This window comes from Delphinus delphis, chromosome 18 (genome assembly GCF_949987515.2).
Source record: "Delphinus delphis chromosome 18, mDelDel1.2, whole genome shotgun sequence".
Lineage (NCBI taxonomy): Eukaryota > Metazoa > Chordata > Mammalia > Artiodactyla > Delphinidae > Delphinus > Delphinus delphis.
In genome coordinates, this window is record NC_082700.1 from 9,990,902 (window position 1) to 10,017,729 (window position 26,828).

The following is a 26,828-nucleotide window of genomic DNA, read 5'->3' on the forward strand; positions in this document are numbered from 1 at the left end:
TGAGCTAAAACAGGGAGGTGTTGGAGGAAGTAATTGAAAGGATGTGACCACCAGTTGACTGAGAGCCGGACCTGGGCAATCAGAGGCTCCTCACCCCCTCCTCCATTTTGGAATGTACTTTCTGCCCACTGTTCTCACAGTGGGAGCTGTTCCAGGGACATAGTCTTGGGAAAGTAAGATGCTGCTGAGACCATCTGGACAGTATATGTGACAAAACCCAATTAAGTTCTCTTTATAAACTTTTAAGATTCTGGTGAGTGGGTGTGGAGATCTGCTCATCTTGCAGCTGTCCAAGGCAAGCCTCGTGTGTAAGTTCCCTTTTGCTATTAAACCTGCTAACCTACCAATCTGAGTGTTCTGCCTCTTTCTTCGGTCTCTTATCTCATGTGTTTTGGGAGCAGGTTTAGATTTCCCCCAGGAAGCTCCCAAGATTGCAAACCAATAGAAGATTATTCTAGATTATCTCAGTGGTGCCCATCCAATCATGTGAACCCTTAATAAGTATCAATAGAAGAGGAAGGCACAAGAGTTAGTCAAAGAGATACAGCAGAAGAGGAAGGCAGGAGAAATGAGGCAGAAGGACATGGAGACCTTGACAAGAACTCAGCTGCCATTGCTGGCTTTGAAGGGTGTCATGTGCCAGGGAAAGTGAGCAGCCTTGGGAACAATCCCCAGCTAACAGTCAACAAGGAACCGGGTACCTGAGTCATACAACTGCAAGGAACTAGATTATGCCAACAACCTGAATGAACCTGAAAGTGGATTCATCTCTAGAACTTGCAAAAAGGAATCCACCCAGCAAACACCTTCATCTTGGCCTTATGAAACCAGGAGCAGAGAACTACCTGAACTATGCTGTGACCAGATTTCTGATCTATAGAACTATAACATAATAAACAAGTGTTGTCTTACGCTGCACCATTTGTGTTAGCTATGGAAAACTAATACAGGCAGTTATAATTGTAGAACATTCTTTCAATGCCATAGTACAATTTTTTACCCATTTAATATTTAGCAATATATATTACAAATTATAATCTTAGTTTCTCAACATTCATAAATTAGGGATATGACAAGAGGAAAAATACACAAAAAATCAGCAATGTAATAGGAAAAAGAAAGAAAACAATTTTGCTTTTTGAAAATTACCATAAATAAAATGAAAAGGCAAGCCACATATTGGGAGACAATACGCACAATATATACCTAACAAAAGAATATATCCACCATATATAAAGAATTCTAACAATTCAATAACATAAAGCAGCCCAATTAAAAATGGGCAAAATATTTGAATGGACCACAAGTGAAGATATATGAATGGTCAACAAGCACATGAAAAAATGCTTAATATCATTAGTCATCAGTCAAATAAAAATTAAAACCACAATGAAATACCACTCATTCAAATATACACTCAATCAAATGACTGAAAACAAACAAATAAATAAATAAATGAATAAGATACCAGATGTTGGCAAAGATGGGAGCACTCGTACATTGCTGATGGAAATGTAAAATGGTACAACAACTTTGGAAAACTATTTAGCTATTTCTTATAAAGTTGAATATACCCTTAACCGTATAACCCAGCAATTCCACTCAGATATTTACTCAAGAAAAATGAGATATATGGATATACCACATCAGGTATATCCATATACCTGAATGTTAATAACATCTTTATTCATATTAGTAAAAATTGGAAACCCAAATGTCCATCAAGACGTGAGTGAATAAATTGTGGTATATCTATACAATGGAATATTTCTCAGCTATTAAAAGTAATAAACTACTGAAACATGGAGCAACACAGATAAATCTCCAAGTTTTATGCTAAATGGAAAAAGCCAGACACAAAAGGTCACATGCTGTCTGATTCCATTTATATGAACCTCCAGGAAAGACAAATTCATAGTGATTGAAAGTAGGTCAGTGTTCTTAGGACCGAGGGTGGAGAATAAGAATAGAATGAGAAGTATCACAAGAGAACCCTTGGCAGTACTTTGTATCTTCGTTGTGTGATGTTTACACAGATATTTACATTTGTCAACACAGATTAACCTGTAAACATTTTATGGTTTATAAATTATGCCTCAATATAATTGATTTTTTAAAAGAAAAAGAATGGGAACCAAAATAATAATAATGACCACTGATTTGGTCTTGAATAGAATCCAAAGCTTGACCTCCAATGCAAATTAAAAATCTGACCATAACTTCAAGATAGGTATTCTGCTGGGTTCTATCCAGGTGCAGCACTGGGAGACTGAGGTAATACACTGGAAAGCTTTTCTTTGCTTCTCTACCAAAAATTAGGCTCTGTTTTAAATCCTCATCCTCCCTTTAAGCTTTTTCAGGTCAACCCCTCTAAACCCTAGGGACCACGGGGATTTGGTTATGTGCAACTAAGTGCTGACTGTGGATGAGGAAAAGGCAGACTGGAGAAAGGGTTCCCCAGGATTTCAGTTCAACCCCTTACTGCTGTTTGCTGCTAAGGTCCTGCTGCTGACATGCCCAGAATCTATCGAATAAAAATGCATCTGGGCACAAGGACCACAGGGCTGGATCTGGAATGCTTCCCAGCTGGTTTCGGGCCATACATATAAGGTGTTTTCTGGCCATACACACTAGATCTATAATGAGTCATCAACTTGGAAATACATGTTCTGTTTCAAATCTTGTCTTGAAGCATTTGGCATCATTTCTTTTTCCTTTGGACTTCTTGTGCTCAGTGTGAGAGTGAATGAATTTGGCTTTGCTAATAACAGAGTTAGCCATTTCAGCAGTATTAAAAGTACCTTTTCATCCTTCAGTGTCAATTCTAACATCATCTCCTTAGGGAGGGCTTCCCTGATTACTTTAGTTAAAGCAGACATCTCTCACCTCACACTCTTGTGTCACACTCAGTCACATTGCCCTCCATGATTGTCTTCACTGTGTTCATCAATACCTGAAATTATCCTGGTGCTTATTTATTGTCTGTCTCCTCCTGCTAGGATGACATCCCATGAAAAAGGGGATGTAGTTTGCCTATTCACTGTTTCCTGAAAACAGTGCTCAGCTCAGAGCAAGTACTTGATGAATAGTTTGGAATGAATTCAACAATGCAATAAAGGAAGAAATTTAAAAAAAAAAGCAGTTATGTGGAATCTACATTGGAATTCTTTCAAACATCTCTATTTATACTTTTCATCAGTAAATATTGTTGAAAATATAAAATTAGTTTCCAAGTTATTTATCATCTACTGATGAGAGATCTATAAACAAAGGTTGCCAAAATGCAAATTGCTTTTTTAAAAAAGACTTTAATTCCCTTAAAAAGATCTTTTAAATTCTTAAAGTAAAACTAAAGTTTGGTCTCAGTGGACATATTTAACATTATTTAGCTATTAAGCAGATATACATATTTGCTTCATGTAGGCATCGAAGAACTTCAGTTGATTTTTTGCCCTTTTCATTGTTCAGAGGTTCCTATTTCAAAACTGTAAATAAAAGTTAACTGAAAATATGGAAATGTTCAGCATAAATTCACCTAGTGAATAAAATTGCAATAAAGAGAGGAAAAGGTGTGTAAGCAAAGTAGGCAACATTCTGTTTTTCTTTGATTTATTGCTGAAGGAAAAGAAAAAAGTAATGATGATTCAACACTTCCAAAAACCTTTATCATTCTAAACTATTCAAAGAAAAAAAAATTTGTAGTAGAAAAATGCAGCCTGTAGAAAAATATAAAAACAGGACTCTTCATCAGCTGAAAAAAAAAAGTCTGAATAGAGAGTACCCTGGGAGCATTTATTTTGAATAGAGTTTTGTTTCTCCTCTTAGGCCCATGGTTTTGATAAATTAACTTAAATTTGGGTTTCATTGTCTTTGGCCCCTTTGACATCACAAAAACTCATTTTTCTACTTGGATTGGTTGTGTAGTGGGTTGAATTGCATCTCCCCAAAACACCTGTGCATGTGACCTTATTTGGAAATAGGGTATTTATCTATTTATTGAATAAAAGTTTCTTTAAGTTCCATAGTGCTTTACAATTTTCAAAAGTTTCACACATTTGATTTATATAATCCCATATTAACCCTTTTTCCCTCCTACCCCTATATTGCCCCTCTCCCCTTCCCTCTCCCCACTGGTAATCACTAGTTTGTTCTCCATATCTGTGAGTCTGCTTCTTTTTTGTTTTATTCACTAGTTTGTTGTATTTTTAAGATTCCACATATACACGATATCATACAGTGTTTGTCTTTCTATGTGTGACCTATTTCACTTAGCTTAATGCCCTCCAGGTCCATCTATGTTGCTACAAGTGGCAAAGGAAATAGGGTCTATACAGATAAAATTAAGTTAAAAATCTCCAGATGAGATGATCCTGGATTTTGGGTGAGCCCTAAGTCCAGTGATTTGTGTTCTTATGAGAAAAGGAAGAGGGAGATTGGAGATATACAGACAGAGGAGAAAAAAACAGAGGGAAAGACAGAGGCAGAGATTAGAATGATGCATCTAAACCCAAGGAATGCTAATGATTGCTAGCAACTAGAAGAGAAGCTAGGGAGAGGCATGTGGTAAATTCTCCCTCTGAGGCTCCAGAAAGAACTGACACTGCCGACAACTTGATTTCAGACTTCTGGCCTCCAGAACTGTGGAAGCATACATTTCTGTTGTTTTAGGCCACCAAGTTTGTGGTAATTTGTTATGGCAGCCCCAGGAAACAAACACAATTGTATACGGCATACCTCGTTTTATTACACTTTGTAGGAACTGTGTTTTTTACAAATTGAAGGTTCGTGGCAACACTACCTCGAGCAAGTCTGTCCGTGCCATTTTTCCAACAGCATTTGCTCACTTCATGTCTCTGTGTTACATTTTGGTAATTCTCATAATATTTCAAATCCTCCACCAACAAAAAGATTATGACTCACTGAAGGCTCAGATGCTGGCTAGCATTTTTTTAGCAATAAATTATTTTAAAATTAAGGTATGTACATTATTATTTTTTTTTAGACATAATGCTATTGCACACTTAATAGACTACAGTATAGTGTAAACATAACTTTTTATTTTGGGAAACCCCAAAATTCGTGACTCACTTTATTGCTATATTGGCTTTATTTCAGTGAAACCCAACCTGCAAGATCTCCAAGGTATGTCTGTTATGTTTTAAACAAACTTTCTTTTGCTGTGTCTAAAAGTTTGCAGAGCAAGGCGTCTGGTTACTTTGCAGACCACTATAATCTGTATCTCTGGGAAGTAGCCTTTGAATGGTCTTTACTGAAAGCTTCTGTAGGCTCTGCTACATTCGAGAATTTACTTTGGGGAACAACAGTGACAACTTGAAGACTCAGGAAAAAGAATCTCAGCCACCTGGGGGCCAATTGAAAACTCTACTTTCTCATTTAATAACACTTAACATTCTTGGGGGACAAAAATCATTTAGTAACTACTTCCCTAGGAGGTAAAAGCAAATTTTCTTTGAAATGCTTACTTGGCATAGCTGTTCTTTATTCAGTGGTTCTATAATATGTTGATTTTAATGTGTCATATGAAAAATGTACTTCAAATTACTAATAAAATAAGTAAAAGTAGAGGGGGGTGAGGATGAAAGTCTGCATTCTTCAGTGTTTACAACATTCACTGAGGGCTTGGGCTATAATATTAAATTTATGATAGACAAGATAAAAATTTAGGAGCAATTCTATTTATTTAAAATGCACTTGAGGGACTTCCCTGGTGGCACAGTAGATAAGACTATGTGATCCCAATGCAGGGGGCCTGGGTTCAGGGAACTAGATCCCACACTCATGCCGCAACTAAGAGTTCGCATGCCGCAACTAAGGAGCAGGCGAGCCGCAACTAAGGAGCCCTCGAGCTTCAAGTAAGGAGCCTGCCTGCTGCAACTAAAGTAGCCCATGTGCCACAACTAAGGAGCCCACCGGCCGCAACTAAGGAGCACGTGCTGCAACTAAGGAGCCTGCCTGCCACAACTAAGACCCAGCACTACCAAATAAATAAATAAATATTAAAAAAATAAACAAAATGCACTTGAACTTTCAGAGCTCAGTAAATAGCTTTACTATTACTCAGTCATTTAAATAAGAAATTTTAGAAATATTTTTGACAACTCTTCTCTGTACCCCCAAATCCCATCTAAGTATCTTCTAAATACCTGTCCTTAGTTGCACTGTCTTAGAAAAGGCTCATGTCATCCCATGACTAGACGTTCACAGTATGCTTTTAACAGTTCTCCCAGCTTCATTGTCTATTCCAATCCACCATCCACACTTTTTCTAGTCTTATATTTTTTTCTATAACAAGTCACATGTTGTGAATTCAAGTTCCTCAGCATGATACAAAAGAACTTTTCTTATCTGGCACTGGTCTATGAGTGTACACAGAAGTATTAATTCTATGTAGATAGAAGAATAATTTATAAGTCTCTTAATTGAGATATAGGCTAGTGTTTCTCAAACTTTAATGTGTATAAACATCATCTAGGGATCTTATTAAAATGCAGACCAGGATGATGAGTGGGGCCTGAGAGTCTGTGTTTCTCATAAAGCTCTTAGGTATTGCAGATGTTTCTAATTCAGGTACCACCCTTTGAGTGGCAAGGATAGAGTGAAGCCTTAAGCTAAGTGTCTAACATAAACACTTCTCTCTCTCAATATAAGTGTGGGTCCTCTTCCATTTCCTTTTTGGTTCCCTGTCAGCTTCTTCTATGAAAACCCATGTAAGAGAGTAAAGTCCTTGAAGACAAGGACCACGACGCCTTCCTCCTTGGGTCTCTCCTCCAGGGTCTAGTGCAGCACCTGACACTTAGCAGTCATTCCACAGGCTGTCTACAACTGTAACAACAGTTTATAGGTTAATTTATCACAAGAGCTTCATAGACATAGTGCTAAGGGGCCGCAGCAGGAGCTCGCAAAAGGGGGACTGTTTTTTCCAGCTTCCATTCGAGTTAGGTGTGTGTACGCCACTGAGTCTAGCAAATGGGATATGCCATATGCTGCTTCTGGTCCTGGCCCACAGGAACCTTCCACATGTGGTCCTGCACATTCTTCTCCTCTCCATGGGCTTGATGAAGACAAGTATGGAGGCTGTGGATGCCAGCTGGTGAAGATAGCAGAGACAAAAGAGAGAAGGAGCCTGTGACCCTGTATTACTGACTGCAAGAGAGCCACTTGCTGTTCAGGATCACTCATTTTTGATCTTTCATAAGTGAAAAATAAAAGTCCATCTTTCTTGCATCATTATAGATTTTGGGGTCTGTTTTTACAGTAGATTGCGTATCCTACTTAAAGCAGCTGGAATTTTGTAACTTGGCAGAATGATACCATGACATTGGTGTAAGATCAATGTTGTTTTTGAACTGGTTATGGTTTTCAGTTTTGGATGGAGGGATGTTTGTAAATATAAATTCCTGTTAAATTAGCTTTCTTTTTATTTATATACCCATGTTCAAAGGTGGCTGAACCAGGCTAATTGTATACCATAAAAACCATGTTCTGATTTGAATAGTTGCTGTTTTATTTAGAATTTTTTAAAACCTCCTTTATTTAGAATGTATCTAGTTTTACCAGTGAAATGCAACATAGAAATTGCAGGTCTAATGTTTTTCTTACAATAATTAGTAGCAAAATCATGTGTAAGTTTGAAATACAAATGGTTCCTAGGGAAATATCTAAAATACAGATGTTTTCAAACCCATAACCCATGAATAAACAGAACTGCTTTTTGAAACTATATTTCTAATGACTAATATTCAAAAGCACCATAGGAAAGCACATGATAATTCAAAATTACCTCTATGGGTAAATAGTTCCTATAAAATGTAATCATTCCTCCAACTTAAGAGGATGAGGAATTTAGCAGAGTATTTGAATTAAAAATATCAGAGACATAAAAAAGTATAAGGAATATAAGGAAAATCAATGGGGTTCTATTAGAAGTTATTACTGATCCTTGCACTTTTACTTATATAATCACATTTATAATAAAAGCCTTTTATAATTATTGGCTGTAATATATATCATCCAACTCACAGAATAAATGAAACTGAAGGGATTTCTGAGCCTTTTCATTCAGAAATGAAAAAGAAAATTGATTTCCATATTACAGATTATTGTGGAAATAAATTACTAAATGGTCAGATGTGCTTTGCTTTACATCTCTGAGTTTCATTTGTGGACACATTATTTATAGAAAACGTGATTAGTCTTCAAATGTGAAAAATATAGATAAATGTGTTATATTACACGTTTTTGTAAACCAAGCAGGCAAAACTCCATTAACCTGTTAAACCAGAGTGATAGCCTTTCAGATAATAGTTACCAGCTGCTGGGATCCCTGATGCTAGGAGGAAGAGGATGTTTGCATCAGTGACCATCAAACCAGCTCCTTGCTTCTCTTGGTCAATTGTTTCCGTTTCTGTCTGCACCAGAGTTTTCCCTCCAGGATCAAGCAGGGGAGAATAAACCAGATACTGCATGATTTGAATTTTGAGTTTGTTGCTTCTCTTTCTGAGGTTTGAATGTTACAAGGTCTAAGCAGAGTTCGCAAGCCAAGGAGGCAGGCTGAATCTGGCCTGCAGATAAGTTCTGTTGGCCCTGACAGTGTCCTTGTTTTTCTCAGGAGATTGATTGTACAAAAAAAATGTGGACTGTGGCTTCTTTCAAAACACATGAAATTCTATGACCAGTGGTCCAGGATCCCGCTTGTGGGTGATCGAGTGAAGCTGAGGGGCTGCCACCCCTTTTTGGTGGGAAGAAACTTACTGCATTCTCTTCCTGTTTTATTCTCCCAAGCTGAGATCATGCATTTATTTGCCTGTCCAGCCCGTGCTGGCATTTCTGTTTGTAACTCCTGTGAAGAGGAATGCAGAAGATATATGGAAATGAGAAAAAATAATCAAACAGTATGGGTTAATGAGCTGCTGTGATTATAGAAAAAGCATAATAATGTTGCTGAAAATATTATCTAGTTTATAAAAATATAATAATTTCTGAGAGAAAAAAGCAAACTATATTTTCAAAAACAATGTTTCAATGAACTGATCTAAAACTGTCATGATAGACTGCCACCCATCCTAGACCATTGTCTCTGTGTCCCATTTGCTAAAACCAGCATTCACTGGTGTTGCCATTCCACTTTGTAGAAACATGTCAACTGGGAATTCTTTCTTTTGGTAAAAGTACAGATACGAGTGCAAAAGTGAAAAGAGTGTTAGGGCTTGCAGGGCCCTTAGGAGTTATGTAGCTCAGCCTTTCATTTTTGTGGTTGAGTCCATTCAGGCCTAGAGAAAGTGACTTAATCAAAGTCAAAAAAGAAGCCAGAATGAAGCTGGGCCAGGGTGGAGCTATGCCCTGACACTCAGCAGAGAGCTTTCCATCACCGAGGAAATCCCTGGGAAAACTGCTCAGCGTTTTAGAATCTAGACACACTTCCCCTCCTGTCATCTTCCCAGTGCATTTATATCATAATTTCTAGTTAGATAAGTATGTGGTGTTTATATTATTTTGAATCTGTGTTATGCACAGTTGAGCCACATGATAAAACGTTATAACGTTTCCTTTCTTAGATACTACATATGCCTTTTATATAATTTTTATGTTTACTGCTCTTGCTAATTGTTTTCTCATTGGTTAGTTTTTAATGTATTAATACATCCTGCTAATTTCCCCATATTCTCTTGCATATGTATAAATCTCATCTCAGGATGCGTGAGCACATTAGGTACTAATTTCATCTTCAGGAGGTAGTTATCCTCCTACTCCAGCCTGAATAGGTCGTTTGCCAAGCTTGCTCTATCACTGTTGCCTGGGATTTTCCTGCCCTGTTGCCTGCAATGCCCTCTTGCTCTCTTCCACTGTGGGATCTCCTCATTACTAGATCTCTCTCTCAGAGGCCACAGATTAGTCATTTTTAAAACATCAAGATGAAATAATATCAGTGACAAGTGCCTCAGAACCTCAAAGAAATAAAGGCATTCTTCTTTTTACACTGAATATTTAATCACATTTTGTGTTTTTAAAGTTGTAATTGATTTTTTATGCCATTTTATGTAAAATAAATCCTCCCTTTCAACATCTATTAGTGACTATTTTTTCTTTTTTTTTGCGGTACGCGGGCCTCTCACTGTTGTGGCCTCTCCCGTTGCGGAGCACAGGCTCCGGACGCGTGGCTCAGCGGCCATGCTCACGGGCCTATCCGCTCCGCGGCATGTGGGATCTTCCCGGACCGGGGCACAAACCCGTGTCCCCTGCATCGGCAGGCAGACTCTCAACCACTGCGCCACCAGGGAAGCCCGGTGGTGTTATTAATTGTGCCCAATAATTTCTTGCCCACAGAAATAATTCAGTAAATATGATGATTCAAAGAATTCAATAAATTCTTGTGTCATAAGTGAATGAGAGGGGGCACCTTGATAGAAGGTTATTAAACATATTTGGAAATCAATTCCTGTCCTGTGGCAGTATTTAGGATTTTGAACAATATGTAAAATAAAAGCATAAGTTAAATAAGTAATTAAAATTACATACACCTAGAGAAGTGCATTTAAGAGGTGCAGTTCGAGTGGCCACATTTCTGTAGCTTTTCACGACCTTGCTTTAAATTCAGTAAGAATCTTGAGGAATGGAGGTAAGGAAAGGTAGTGAAGATTAGATATTAGTTTTAGCGGTTTATTCAATAAAGCTTCTTTTGTGCCTGCCAAGTGAGAAAAGCCGGATATTTTCTGGTGCCAAAAACAGAGCTCCACACAGTAAATATTTTGTAAGTTTCTGTAGAACGAATGAGTGATTGAATGAACGAATGAAATGAATTTAGGAGGATGGTCTCTCTTAAGTTCCCGAATTTGACTCCTAGAGTATCAGAGCCAAATTTCCAATTTTGCTTAATAATTACTGTACTATGATAGAGGGTGAGAACAAAGAAAATGATTAAATAAAACAATGAGCATTAACGAGTAGGTGATATCCGACTTTGCGCCCAATTCTGTCCGTACTAGGCTTCCGTAGTCTTTCCGCCCCTAACTCGTTTACGCCGCCGCGCAGGTAGTGATGTCGCGAGATTTGGAGCTCGCGGGAAAACTTGTTTGTGAGTCCGGAGCGGAGGGCGAGCGCGCGGGAAGTTCGAGTGTCGGGCCCCGGGAACTCGGGCCGGCATGAGCCTCTGGGTGGACAAATACCGGCCCTGCTCTTTGGGACAGCTGGACTATCACAAGGAGCAGGCGGCCCAGCTGCGCAACTTGGTGAGTCGGCGGGACGGGGCGGGGAGAGCCGGAGGAGGCGAGGCCTTCGCTCTCCCGCTTCAGAAGGTGATGAATGCTGTGGAGAAAAGTAAAACTGGGACGAGGACACGGTGTGGGGGAGGGGCCTGTGCTTGTAAACCAAGAAAGTCTCCGTGAGGACTGTCATCTGAGCCGAAGCTTGAAGGAAGTGGGAGAGCCCACAGTAGGGAGCTCCGGGGCGAGGAGTGGAGCGGGTAGAGGGAACAGCAGGTGCAGAATGCCTGAGGCAGGAGTGTGCACAGCCCGTCACTCGGGAGGCCAGTGCAGCTGGCAAACCGTGGGCCAGCGGGAAGAGGAGTAGGAAATGGGGGAGTTTGGGGGTGGGAGGAAGTGCAGATACAGTAAATTTTAATAGAGTGAGATGGGAAGCCTTTGGAACGTTTTGAACAGAGAAGTGACATCATCTGACTTTTTAATAAACTTACTTAAAATGTCTTGGTGTCATTGCCCGCATTTACAAAAAGGAAGATATTGGGTTTATTAATTTCTAAGGTCATTTTTAATTCTAAACTATGTGGTATTAGGTTGTCCTTAAGTTTAATTCCTTAATGGCAGATTTTTCTTTTCCTGTCGCGATGCCTATTTTTATGTTGTAGCTGATAAAAGTATCTAATGGCAGTGCTTTGTGAAAAACAAACTGAAGTTTGTAGAGAGTGGAGATGGAAGAAGGGTCTTGAGTAGAAAGCCACTTATCTACTCTTTTTAAGGGCCTAAAGTACCACTTCATGATGGAAGTGTTTTTGCTCAGCCCTCTGGGCTTCCAGTACCCATCTTTTTCAGAATTACAGGTACTATTTGTAAAGTTTTTTTCAGTGAGAAATTATAATAAAAGAACTCCATCCTTATATATGAAAGGCATTAGAAAAGTTGGTGGTGTTGTGAGAGTGAAGTGTTTTTTTAAACTCTCTTTTAAAATTATTGGTATTCCAATACTAATACTATACTAATTTTAAGTAAATCTATTAATTCAGTATTTTATTTATTTTTAGTATTTAAAATACTGTTTAAATAAATCTAAATAAATGTATCCCATGGTTAAGAAAATCAGAGTCAAAGCTGTTCTAAGAAAATGCAATTTATAAATGAATACAGCTTCATTTATAGACAAATTGCATTTTCTTACAATAGCTTCGACTTTGATTTTCTTAACCATGGAATATATTTTATATTCTATTGCCAGTTTTCTATTCTATAGAATTTGGAATAAATATTTGCACAAAAATTTAGTGTATTAGTCTTGTGTTAATAGATTTGGCTTTTCAAAAGTATTCACCTGTTTACCTTTGAATCTACAACCTAATAAAAGTGTGAAACATTTGCAGCATAACTTAATTTTGGTGAGATAGAAGTTTAAAAAAATGAAGGCTATATTTGTGGAGTACCTACTATTTTCCATGCGTTGTCTTAGGTAAATAGTTCCTTTCCTTGACACTTTTTTCTTTCAGTGCCAGAGATAGATGAGTTTACAGAGTATTAAAATTCACTGTAACAAGCACTTCTGTTAATATTACTTATTTTCATTTTTTCTAAAATGGTTATTTATAAAACTTTTGCTCCACAAGATTTTATGCACCTGAAGCTAAGGTCTGTGTTGTCATCTTTATAGCCTTCATAACACTGATCCCCAGACCTGACTGAGCATCACAATCACCTGGGAACTTTTTTTTAAAAACAAACAATCTTGTTTTGAAATGCAGCACTGTCAGCGTCCTACTCCATTCCCTTGCTCTTAATTTATAAAATTACACAGACCGACTTCCAACTCCCTGCATCTGCATTTCCTGAAGGCTTTCTCTTGATGACACCTCTAAGAAGACTTGAAATGTCAGGGAATTAATGCCCTCTCTTTCCCTCCGTTCACTTTCCCAAGCCAGCAAAGGATTGTTGAGAGGTAGTGTATCATACTCCAGCTTCTCCACCCTTGGGTGGTTTAATAGTGTGGTGTATTTGCACTGGCTTCAGGAGTATCCACAGCAGGATCACGCCCCAGATGCCCAGAGTGGTATTTAAGTTAACAACACTGTTGTTGGCTGCCTTCCTTCCTTGCTTTCCTGCTCCCCTACAAAGTTTTCCTTTACCTTCCAAATAAAACCAGATGCACTCGTTTCTTATCAAAGGGACTATTTGTAGAAGCCCAAACTACGACAGGCATCAGTCTCAGTTACTGAGTCATAATCTTGTGGATGGGGTCCAGTAATTAGTCTTTTTATTAAAAGTTCTCTGGAAGATTCTGACAGTCAGCCAGGTTTGGGATTTCTTGCTTTCTAGCATATAGTGTTGTATCTTACATGTACTGTGCTAGATACATAAGTAATGTAACATTAATCCCAGGGGGATAATCAACATTTCAGAGTTAAAGATCTGTCTCTCTATATATACATACACACACACACACATACACATTTTTGAAGTTTCATAGGTAGAGACACAAAATATTTGATACTTGAAAAGTAGTTTACTTCCACAGGTTGGGCAGTAGTTTGGGGAAAATGCCTTGTTCTTTTTTTTTCCAGGTGCAGTGTGGTGACTTTCCTCATCTGTTAGTCTATGGACCATCAGGTGCTGGAAAAAAGACAAGAATTATGTGTATTCTACGTGAACTTTATGGTGTGGGAGTGGAAAAATTGAGAATTGAACATCAGACCATCACAGTAAGCATTTCACTTTGAGGCCCTCCAAATGTTTAGAGCAGGGATTTTCAGTCCTCATCATATAGGACCCTTTGCTGCCCAATGTGTGATTTAAGTAAGAATTTCACAGGTAATCCTGGTGTACAGGATTGAGAGTTGCTGATTTATAGACCTAAGTATTATAACCAGACAAAAGTTACATTACGTTAGAGAAGAAATATGAGCAACAGGAGACTTGGGGTAAGAGGTAGGTGGTGGGATTCATTTCAGATTCAAATTAGTGTCAGCTGGAACTAGAACTCAAGTTTCTAAAGTTCATTGTTCTGAGAGCAGTAGTGGGTATGGAAAGGGAATGATTTGGAGAAAAATTTTAAACATGGAATCTGGTGACTCGGTAAAGATTGGGCAGCTGACTGCCTGGCAGAGGAGACATGAGGCTCTGGGATGTTCAGAGTTCCCATGATCTTGCCCTGGCTGTGTTTTGTAGCCTCATGCTATGCAATGCATTTTCATACTCGTTCCTTACTGACAGTGTTTAAGATCTAGCTGAAATGTATCCTCTTGGAAGTGCCCCCCCAACCCCGTTATAATTAATGTTTCCTCCTACAACCCATAGTTTATACTTTTTAGAGCATTACTTTGTTTTGCCTTGATCATAGTTATTTATACACCTTGACTCTGACAAGATTGTATTTGTTTTGAAGTTATATAGGGTAAATTTTATATTTTTGTAAGTTATACTTGACATGTGGCATTATATTAGTTTCAGGTATACTGCATAGTGATTTGATGTTTTTATGCATTATGAAATAATCACCACAATAAGTCCAGTTGCCATCATTTTTATGTTCTTCATAGCCTCTGGTATAGTGTCTTGCACATATTAGGCACTGAAAAAATGTAAACTGAGTGACTGGACAGTAGGTTGTGCTATTAATAGAATCTTTAGGAGAATAAATGGACTGTAGGCTAATGTGGATTAGCTTGTGTTTAGACACATTGAATTTGAGATGTTGGTAGTACATCCTGGTGGAAATTCTTTAAAATATGCAGGGACAAATTTAATAAGAAAGGTAGTAAGAAAACCTTATACATAATCTTATAAAAGGACAAGAAACAAGAGCTGATCAAATGGAAAGATGCATCATGTTCTCAGTAGTATTTAAAAGTATTTGTTCTCCCCATGTTCAGAATAAATTTTAGTGAAATTCCAATTAAAATGCAATTTATTTTTTTAATTGTATGAAGTGATCTTAAAGTACATTTCTGAGACTAGCTAAAATAATTATGAAAAAGAAGATTTGTGAAGTGGGACATGTGTTTATTAAACCATACTGTAAGCCTACTAAAAGCAAAACAATATTGCTATGGCATTGGGATAGAGGATTACATCAGTGGAACTGAATAGAGAGCCCAGAAATATGACAGCCCAAGATCTATTTCACATCAGTAGGAAGAGGATTGGTCAGCAAAATGTGCTAGCATAACTAGTTACCAACCCAGAAGAAAATAAAGTTGAATCCCTATTACACATAATTTATAAATCCAGATCAATGAAAGGCTGAAATGGTAAAATAAAACTAAATTTCTTAGAATAGAATTTCTTAGACAGTATGAACAGTGTATGAGTCAGGAGCACCTTTTAATAAAAAACATGGGAACTGTAGAAGAAAATATATACTTGGGTATATATGAATTTTAAAAGTTTGACAAGATAATATACATAAGATCAATAGAAAAATGAAGGATTATAAAAAATATTTGAAAGGAATGTATTAGATAAAAGATTTTACAAAGTGACAATGTAAAAACAATCTGGTAGAAAACTGAATAAAAAATGGCCACAGGAGAGAAAGATAAACAGTCAGTAAACCTATGTGAAGATGTTTGACCTTTGTGGTAGTTGAGGAAAAGCAGTGAGAGTCTAATAAACACATACATACGTATAAAAATTTAGAGAACACATCATCTTCAATCCAGCAGATCTTTTATTGGGAATCTGTTACATAGACGTGAAAGCAGTGCATGAGACATATGCACAAGGATGTTAATTATGGAATTGTTTGAGATTGTAAAAAGCAAGAAACAAAATGCCCATCTGCATGACTGCCTTTGGGACATCCATGTTATGGTTGATATGCAACTATAACAGCCTATACCACTTGTCTGAGAAGGTTGTCTAGATGTGTTGTTAAGGAAAAGCAAAACACAGAAATATATATGATTGCCTCTTTTTAAAACAATTTTTGCAAGTATGCTGACAGACTCTATGTAGTAATGTATTAGTATGTGTTTATTTTTGTGTGTTATCATGGAAAAGACTGTGAAAGGACATAGGCAGATTGTTTACAACGATGATCTGATAACAGGGAATGGTTTGGAGATTACTGGAGGTAAAGGAGAAAAGTGATCACACTAAAAACAGAATGTGTGATATGACCCAATGTACGTAAAAACATGTATGTTTACATGCACCTTAAGAAAGGAATGGGGTTAATGAAGTTGAAGCATTAGTGATGGTCATCTAAAGTTTTCTTTCTTTAGTAAACATAAATTGTTTACATAATTAAAAAGAATGAAATACAGAAAAGAGGAGAAATAGTCATGAATAAACATTAAAAAAAACTACTTTCTTTGTCCACAGACTCCATCTAAAAAGAAAATTGAAATTAGCACTATTGCAAGCAATTACCACCTTGAAGTTAATCCCAGGTAAGTTGCTACTACATAGAAATAAGCAATTTTAGAATAGTGATGTTCAGACTTTTTTTAAAGAGCAGAATGTTTTTTTGAAATAAAATTATGTATGGAAACAATATATAAAATAGATAAAAGTGAAGCTGCCCTGTGTGAGACGGGGAGCCTAGAACCTTCCTTCTTTCCCTTCTCTTTGATACCCCCCCCAAGTCAAATAATTTTAATTAAGTTTTCTTGCTCTACAGAGCTCTGTGCTTTACACAAAGTATTTTGCATAGTCAGTAAGTTTTTGTTGAATTATATTGACTCATTCAGAACTGGTGAGCAAAGTGTGTCTAAAAAGTTTGTAAATGCCTGAAAAAATATTTCAGAAAGTGAATTTGGGTTCCCATTTTCTTTGTTTCAGTTTTTTGATTAGAGGGTATTGTAGTCCATCAGCCACTGTGTGTATTCTCTATCATGAGATAATGACTAGGATCTTGTTGGGAGGCACATTGAAAACTCATGCCACAGCAGTTACGTTCTGCTTAAGTAAATGATGTAGAAATGATTGTATTGGGCGTAAAGTTGGCTAAGCCTTCAGGGTTCTGTGGGGTCTGATATGTTCTTGAAGGAGAACAGAATCAAGGACATCTTCAGGCAAAGGCAACTTTATGGGCAGTGGCACAGCAATGAGATCGAGCATCCCTTTCTAGACTGAATGGAATAAGAGGAAGAGAGTTTTAAGTTAATGTGTATTCAGTAGCAGGCACTGTGGGGGAAGCTTTACATGGATTATGTCCTCAGAACAGCCCTAACAGACTGATATTATTTTTCCTAGGTATGTCAAAGAAAAAATTAAGGTTGGTGGGAAAGGATCTGATCGTAAAAGTAGAGAGTGGTAATTCCATAGACAAAAGCGAATTATTTTAGATTCTGGACAAGGAAATGATTATAAAAGAAACACTGTACGTATATTGATCGAATAATATTGAATTGAGACAGACAATGGCTGTTTGGGAAAATAAACTAAAGCTGACTTCTATGCCCTCTTTTTCTCTTTGAGAGTTCCTCTGTAGCAAGAATAGTCGGAGGGTAAGCTGTTTGTTTTTCAGGTGTTTTAAATTGACATTCAGCCTGAATTAACCAGGTGACTTATGTTGGTTTGTGAGGTGCAGGACTTAAGTGCTAAAGCAATGATATTGGTATAAATGACAGGTAATGCCTGTAAGTCAGCAGCTTACAGAGTACTGATTTGTGTGCTAAACTTAATTTGCTTATCCCATCCCCTTGTGAAGACCCTGAATCAACTCTGCTTGTGCTGAGAGGGACTTGTCTAGGCTTGTTCTCTCTCAGACCTTTACTATTTTGGGGATGGGGAAGAGGAACAGAGATTAAATTTCTGTTCCAAGGAGTTATTTTTATATTTTAAATTAGCTCTGACTAGGTATGAATTATAGTGGGTACAGAAGTATCAAAGTATTTGTTAAGCTGTTGATAGCTATTGCTCTTCTTTTTTTTTTTGCGGTACGCGGGCCTCTCACTGTTGTGGCCTCTCCCATTGCAGAGCACAGGCTCCTGACGCGCAGGCTCAGTGGCCATGGCTCACTTTTTTTTTTTTTTTGAGTCTTTTCCCTTTTTTTCTTGATGAGTCTGGCTAATGGTTTATCAATTTTGTTTATCTTCTCAGTAAACTTAATATAAGAACATGCTTGGTGTTTTCAGTGATATTAACCAAATTGTAGTTGAGTATTGGAATATTTTTAGTATTTAATGACCCTAAAACACTTCACTTTTAAAGTTTTGTGAATGTAATAGGTGTTACTCAGTTTGATTAAAATTTTGATCACTTAAGATCTTCAACATTTTTCGTACAATAACAGATTAAGAATAAGGGCATAATACTTTCTAAATATTTACACACATATTTACCACTATTTTTGTTTTGTATAGTGATGCTGGAAATAGTGACCGGGTAGTAATTCAGGAGATGTTGAAAACAGTGGCACAATCACAGCAACTTGAAACAAACTCTCAAAAAGATTTTAAAGGTATGTGATAAAAAGATTTCTTTTTATGAGGCAGACACTTAAATTACAAGCAGTGGGTATAAGAGAAAAATGTAGTGGGGAATGTAAATTCCATCCATTTAGCAAATATTTATTAACCTCTTGTTCTGTGCCAAGTACTATGCTACCTTTTTTTTTTCTTTAAATATGTAAAAGTGAACAAGAGAGACTTGATCTCTGCTCCTGGGAGTTTATAGTCTAATGGAATTGAATTTTGGCAGAAAGAGAACTATTTGTGCCACCCATTTGTTACTTTAGAACTAGATAAGTAATGAAAAAATACTTAATTTAAAATAAGAAATTGCATGATTTAAAAATAATGGTTCTTAGAACCAAAGTGACATGTTCATTATCAAATGTTTAGCTAAACAAAAGAAAATTCATACCAGCTATAATCCCCATTAATAGTTACTCTTAACATTTGCAGTGTTATTTATGTGCATATATATGCGTATATTTTTACAGGAGATTTTTTTTGATAAATATGCCAATATTTAATGCTTTTCATATATTTTGCCAAATTCTTCATGTGAAAGAGGGTATAGCTCTGTGCTACCATCAGCAGTGTTTAGGAATGCCCATTTCTCGCTAACATTTATCAACACTGGATAATTATTTTTAATCCTTGTCAGTTTGAGTGGAGAAACTAAATTGTTTGTACTTGTTTTTTTTTTAGTGAATGTGATGATTTTATCTTTTGTTCATTGCTTATTTTACTGTTTTGTAAATCACCTGTGCATATTCCAGTGTATTTCTTATCTTTCCTCCTCAGTCTGTACTTCAAAATAAATTAAAAATTTTTTTTCAAATGCTCTCCTGTATCCATTAATGTAGTTTTATGATTTTTCTTCTTAGTGTTTAGTATTATATTACTGGATCTTTTAATGAAACTGCTTTGCATTTCTGGAGTAAATGTCACTTGGTTGGGATGTGTTAATTTTTAAAATATGCTGCTGTTTTCTCACCTAGCAATGATTTATTTTTTTATCATTTTATTTGGTGCTATCCTTGTCAGATACTGGGATCAATCTCCTTGTCTTTATTTTTCCTGTTCTGTTCAATTTCGGTTCTAATTCCAGAACATCTCCAAACTGTGAAGTGTTATCTTGGAAGGAATATTCATTTTATTATTTTCAGTCCAATGTTCTCTCAAACCTTATTGCATCAAGGTTCCTTAGCTCTTAGCCATGAATTGAGCCCTCTGAGTGCTGTTCTTAAATTGGCCCATGGTATTTCCAGTGTGCTTTTGTGGGTGATTTGGGGTTCTCCTGTCCTAAAGGCTGTCAAAAACCTGGTGGATCCCAGCCACTTCCTCCCACACATAGTTTCTTATTCTCACTTGCTCATATTTAGGGTTCTTAGGGACAACTTGTCACCTAGTTTTGATATAAATGTTGTCTTGGGTCTTGGAATCTTTACTTTTTCTGTCTGTTTTTATGGGAGAGATTCAAATGCTACAAATGCTACCACTGTCATCTTCTAGAAATAATTTAATACAATGAAAAATACAACAGTTGGATTCAGTCCCTACATACTATTCCTGAAGCACTTTAAGGCCAATCCTTGATTATGACCAGATGGAATCTTATACAAGTAACCAGATGTCTTTATGCCATATTTGCTACATCTCTTGTGCCAGTGTTTTCCAAAGTGTATTCCTTAATGCTAAGGTGTTCTACAGAAATGTGCTCCTGAGATAAATTATTTTGGGTAAATGCAGCACATTATATCCTTGTCGTGGTGATTTCTACTGTGTATAAATATAATAAAGGCTGCAGTAAATTCTACAACAAAATAACCTCTTTAACTTTGTTTAGCCTAGTGTTTCTTAGGCTTGTTTGATCTTAGAATGTTTTAAAATAAAAGTAAAAGAAATTATTCTCGCCATACCTATAAGTTTTGCATGTCTTCTCCAAAGGGAAAGTAGTATATTAGGCTTATTATTTAGGATTTCACTCTGAATAATGAGGAGGAAGAGGAAGAGAAATACTTAAGTTAAAGTTTGTTTTGTTTTTCCTTGACTCAGTCGTGTTATTGACAGAAGTTGACAAACTCACTAAAGATGCTCAGCATGCCTTGCGCAGAACCATGGAAAAGTATATGTCCACCTGCAGGTTGATCTTGTGTTGCAATTCTACATCAAAAGTGATACCACCTATTCGTAGTAGGTGCCTTGCAGTTCGTGTGCCTGCTCCCAGCATTGAAGATGTAAGTCAAGTTAAACTTTTCAGAAAAAAAATTTCACTTCAAATTCCATGCATACTGTGTGTACATCCCTGTCATGTTTGTTTTTGTGAAAACATAGTGAGCTATATCAGTAATTTAGGAGTAGCTATGGCCTGGGTGCTAACTATTAATATACGTATAAACCTATATATATATATATATGTAGTAAATACCAGATACCAATATATAGAAAATGTTCTTTCCATTAAATCATCTTTTACTTTAAACAAGTAATTATTGTGGATTTTACTAAAGTAGGTAAAGGCTGGTTATTTAATGGCTTCTACCTTAACCTGATTTAACTGGCTTATGGAGGAGGCATGAGTATTCAGGAAATAGATTTTGCAAGAAGATGATTTGGGAATACCTAGTCCCCTGTTAGGGGACCAAAGTTAGTCTGAAACATAATACATTTTTTTGTTTTCTTTATCATTCTTAGTAGCTGTCAGTAGAAATACCAGTTTCTCACAGGCAGTTTTCTGCTGTTTAATAGATTTGGGACAATTTTATGCAAAGTGGGGATAATATGTGACATTGTATTAGTTTCAAAGTAGTTAAAGTAACTTTATTATAAGTTTCACTTGTAAAAATTTTGGGGGTGATAGAGTTAAAAGTGTCTATAAAGCAGCAGCACTGCCAGGTTACACCACTCCCATGGGCACCATTCAGGTCTTAGTGCCTGAGTCATGTGCACTTCAGCTTGTACGGCTCTACTTGGCAGCCTTGTGAGCAGTATCTTTGCCCCCAACATGAGACCCTTTGTCTCCAACTCCATGTTGCCTTGAGGAGGCTGTCAGGCTTGGAGCTGGGACCAGAGCTTCCTCCAGTTGCCCATCTAGCTGCTGCCTCTTCCTGACAGCTAGGCTAGACCTCTAGCCTCCTACTGAAGGAGCAGTGGGTTAGGGTAGGGTAGTGACCAAAAAAAAGGTTGGGGAGGGTCTATAAAGATATTAACAGAAATTGTCTCAGTATGCTGTTTGACAGATTGCCCATTTTTGTTAATTATTTTGTTTGTAGATTTGCCATGTGTTATCTACTGTGTGCAAGAAGGAAGGTCTAAATCTTCCTTCACAACTGGCTCGTAGACTTGCAGAGAAGTCCTGCAGAAATCTCAGAAAAGCTCTGCTTATGTGTGAAGCCTGCAGAGTGCAACAGTGAGTGAAAGGGGGAAGTTACCGTGGGAAACATTTTGGGACATAAGCCCACTTTCATTTAATTTATTGTGTTCTCTTTTTGTCATGTAGATATCCTTTTACTGGAGATCAAGAAATCCCTGAAACAGATTGGGAGGTGTATCTGAGGGAGACTGCCAATGCTATTGTCAGTCAGCAGACTCCACAGAGGTAACCACTGTAAAAGATCACCATGAAAGTTTGGTCATTGAGATAGTACAGATATTCTAAGTTTTAGGTTAGCTGTTTTATGCTAATACCATGCCATTTAGAATTATAATTAAATCTATAATAGTACACTTATAAAGAAAAGGTAGGATTTAATTTTAGAAATTTAGTGGTTCAGAATAGTTTAGCATATGATATCATGGCTATTGGCATGTAAATGTGGAACTTCTACATAAATTAAAACAAATTTTGGAAGTTTTAGGTTTTTCCCAGAATCTCGGATGATTTAATATTAATACATAGCATGATGTGTCTAGCTTTCTAATATTGAAAATCACAATATGTAACTTTGTATTGATGTGTCATAGAAAGACCCTAGACTGTGGGTCAGACTTCTAGTTCTTCTACTGAGTTTTAGCTAAGTGTCCTTGAGCAGGTAACTTCATCTTAGAGCTTCAACTTTTTCATTTGTATAATGAAGATGCTATTATTTATACCAAGGATACTTGTACCTTTGTTATAAGAGCAGAAGAGATTGTGTGATAATGGATTGAGAACTAGAAGACCCGGTGCTCATGTGTGATGATAGGCTTTGTTAAGAATAATATTGTGTATATGCCATCAGTATTTAGGAAGTGTTCTGTGCGTATTTGCTGTACAGTTGTTTCTGTTTACTTCCTAGGTTTCTTCTTCAGTAGTAGACCATGCTGAGAGTACTTCAGCCACTGCTTGTTTGATTTATCATGACAGCTTTGATTGAGAAGGGCAGTCTGCTCTTCTCCAAATCAAGAGTGACAGTCTTAAGGCCCACTCACTACCTTTGGAACGTCTAGTGAAGGTCCCTTAGGCTCACTGAGACACAGTTTGCTACTATTTTTTGCCTGTCAGAACTGAGAAACCATCTTTGGACTTTAGAGAGGGTTGATTCTTTTAGGAAACAGACTAGACTGAATGCAACCACTGAAATATAAGCTTCCCTGGTTTACGTGAAAATAATCATGAGACGATTATACCATGTTTCTCTTCTTGTATGGTATATCTGATGAATTCTTATTTTTATAAGAAATTCTTCAAAGGAAATGATAATGTGTACTTTTGGGCTACCATATAGATTAGAGGAAGTGATTAGTCATAGATAATGGGTATGTGGTATTTGCATTGAATTCCTATTAATTCATTTATTTTAGTTGAAGAAATTAATAGTTTTCGAAAAGTGCAAACATTTTAGGTAGGTTCTTCAGAAAAGAAACCTTGACTTTAGGAAAAAATGTGCATTCCGTTCTGTAAAATATTATCAATCAGTGAAGAAATTTCAGGCTTTAAAGAAATAAAATTCAAACAAAGTGTGTCTTGGGAGCCTTTTACTTCCATAAAATATTTCCACGCTAAAGATGACTTTCTTGTTTTTGTTCTGATTTTAATGAAGAAAAATTGGCGGTAGTAGTTGAACTTTCCAGCTCTTAAGAGATTTAGGTACAGATGTTGCAGTATTTGACTATTTGACTATTATTAGATGTATTTTTAAGACTTCAGTTGATTATTACTTTACTTAATTATTCTAGCTGCTGCGGCCCTTTCCTCGTTTCCAAACAGGTTTTGACAGCTCATAAATGAACTTGTTCGAGTGCTGCTGTTGCCTATTTAGACTAACAGTTTTGGGAGTTGATGCCATTATGCTGTATAAAAAGAAATTTCTCTTAATTTCAGAAAACCTTGGAGCTGTGCAGAAATACTGGGATGGCTAGTGTCATTCTAAACATTGGTCCACACAGTACCAAATGGCTCCTTCTGATTTTTGACCCCTTAGTCTTGATTCTTGTTTGACCTATCTTAGAAAATTCATAATTTTCTAATTTGAATAGCAGCTAATATTTAGTGAGCAATTATTATATCATTTTAGAAAAATGAACTGAAATTAGGATAAGCTTCCATAGGTGTATCTTAAGTATGATAAGCCATTTAAGAAAATGTCTGTATTGGGATGTTTAATTCGTAAACTAAGACAGTACAGAGGAAAAATTACCTCCTATTTTTATCACAGAATATTGTTTTGTTTTGTATAGGCTCCTTGAAGTTCGTGGGAGACTCTATGAGCTTCTGACTCATTGTATTCCTCCTGAAATAATAATGAAGGTATCCTGATTTCAAATTTTGAACTGTTTATAACCATAAAACTTGGACTTTGTGTGATCTCAGGGCTTTTGCTGCACTAAGATACATTGTCACTTCTTTCTGTCCAGCTCATTAGTTCACAGATATTTATTGAGCTTCTGGTGCTTCAGGCACCTTTAGGGGTGTGTTGAAGGGGACGGGTGGGCCTGCCTTCAGAGAAGTTGCATTTTTGTGGGGTGAAATGGGAAACGAAGCAAGAGGATTTCAGAATGTTCCAGGTGCCACAAAGGAAGTAACAAGGTGAAATGGTAACAATGGAGGGCAGGGTTATGGAAGGTCAGTGATGGCTTCTGTGAGAAAGGTATGTTGAAACTAAAACTTGAAAGATTAAAAGAAGGGAACCATATAAGTAGCTGGGGAACAAGTATTGCAGACAGCAAGGCCCAGTGCACTTGAGTAATGAGGTTAAAGAAGGAGGCAGAGGGATATTGTAAGACACAGTTTAGGGCTGATCTAAACCTAATCAACTCCCCAGCTGGATAGATAGGCTGACTGTTAGATTTTAGGGAACACACTGTTTCTTTGTTTGTTTGTATTTATTAAAATTACCTGGTAATCCTTACATGAAAAAATTCAAATGATACCAAATATACAAAGAAAAAAGTGAAGCTCCACACTCTGTTTCCATAAGACCTCTTTTCTAGTCACATAGAAATAAGCCCATATATGTGTGTGTTTCACAAAACTTCAGTGTCCTGCGCTGTTTGTTTCTTTTTTCCCTTCTTTTTTTAAAATTCAGCAGTGTAGTATGGTTGCTGTTTCATGACAGTACAGATTTACCTTATTCTTTTTAGTGGATGGGTGGGATTTCATTATATGACTATACCACAGTTTTTGGATATGACCCCTGTTGGTGGAGCTTTAGGTTGTCTACAGATTATTATAATTAATAATGCTGCGGTAAGCATCTTTGTACTTATATCTTTGCACCCTTGTACATTTAAATATTTAGAGTTGGAATATGAAAGATAACTATCACATTTTTACATTATAGAATGGTATGTACTTTTGGATGAAATCTGCTGGTCCATCAGAAATTAAAAAAGAACGTATTTAACTTAAGTTTTACTTCCTTTTTGAATGAGAGAAATAAAGCATTTTCAGCTAATATTTTTTAAAAATGATTACTTTTTTAATTACTAGTTATCTTTCTTTAGGGCCTTCTGTCAGAGCTTTTACATAATTGTGATGGACAACTGAAAGGGGAAGTGGCCCAGATGGCAGCTTACTATGAACATCGTCTACAGCTGGGTAGCAAAGCCATTTATCACTTGGAAGCATTTGTGGCCAAATTTATGGCACTTTATAAGAAGTTCATGGAGGATGGATTGGAAGGCATGATATTCTGACATCTATCAGTAATTCTTCCTAATATTTCTCAGTATCAGCATTTACATTAAATTTATATTGGAAGAGCTACAGGTAAAATAAACTAACTTTACTTAATTATGTCTTATTTGTGGTTTTTGTAATAATTCCTCTGAATTATTAATCATTATTCTCTAGGTTAAATAATTGCTCCTGTACTATTGAAGTGTATTGAAAGGATACAACTAGAAACTTTAGAGTCTAGGAACATGATTTTAATTTACTTTAAAAATTTGTTTTCCAAGTATGCAGTGTTGATCCTCTCATTTCTGTATACTCTCTCACCTGCTGGAGGAAATTTACACATAAGAAAGCAGGGATTGTTTTCTATCCTTCAGATGACCATTTTTGGCCACAGGTACATAAATTTTTGCTTGGCAAGTCATTACGTTTAATCATTTTTTCCCTCAACCAAGAATTATATTTTTGCAGGAAATATAGGAATTAATTTTGAAATGTAATAGCATGGGTGTGGAGAAAATTGCACATACCATTTCTATTGAAACTGTAGAATTCCAGCTTTTATTTTCAGTGATTCAGATAAGCATGTTTTCATTAAGTACTTGAAGACTCCTGAAGAATATGCATCACGTAGTTCTGAAGCAAAGGTATATTACTGTTGAAATTACTCTTTGAACAAGTATACTGTTGTATTATTGGTCCTGTCCTTTGGAGCATTTTTTAATTCAGGAATTTGGTTCATGGAACAAAGGCTTTGCTTGACAGAAGTTTATGACAGGCTCTGTATAAGAATATTAGCAAGACCTGCTCTTATAGCAGTTGGTGATAAACAATCAGGAAGTGTTTGATTGACAAAGACACAACTACACACACACTGAAAAACCTAAACCTGGGAAACTGTTCAGGTTAAGATAAATGATTGTTGCCTTTTTTGTGGGGTGGGGGGTGTGGTACTAGTCAGGTCCCAACTGGAAGTCTCAGTCCTGGGGGCTACATGTTAGGAGGGATATTGACATTCTAACAGAGAACTAGGAAAGTGAGGTTTGGAAGAACTAAGACTGCTTTAATTTGGAAAAAAGGAAAGTTAAAAAATATGTTAAC

At 36.7% G+C, this 26,828-nt stretch overlaps 1 protein-coding gene across 1 annotated transcript; it reads left to right on the forward strand.

Moving 5' to 3' along the window:
* The first annotated feature begins 11,072 nt into the window (after positions 1-11,072).
* RFC3 (replication factor C subunit 3) lies at positions 11,073-25,835 on the forward strand. Its single transcript, XM_059995687.1, has 9 exons — positions 11,073-11,246; positions 13,799-13,936; positions 16,560-16,627; positions 18,545-18,642; positions 20,687-20,868; positions 21,904-22,040; positions 22,131-22,229; positions 24,290-24,359; positions 25,556-25,835. Exons 1-9 carry the CDS (start codon positions 11,160-11,162, stop codon positions 25,745-25,747), a joined length of 1,071 nt encoding a protein of 356 aa, XP_059851670.1. The 5' UTR covers positions 11,073-11,159; the 3' UTR covers positions 25,748-25,835.
* The last annotated feature ends 993 nt before the right edge of the window (positions 25,836-26,828 follow it).

Excerpts from the sequence above, each read along its gene's own strand:
- RFC3 (XM_059995687.1), top strand. The coding sequence starts at position 11,160 with ATGAGCCTCTGGGTGGACAAATACCGGCCCTGCTCTTTGGGACAGCTG. Across the intron at positions 11,247-13,798 it reads CGGCCCAGCTGCGCAACTTG|GTGCAGTGTGGTGACTTTCC; the intron begins GTGAGTCGGCGG and ends TTTTTTTTCCAG. Across the intron at positions 13,937-16,559 it reads TTGAACATCAGACCATCACA|ACTCCATCTAAAAAGAAAAT; the intron begins GTAAGCATTTCA and ends CTTTGTCCACAG.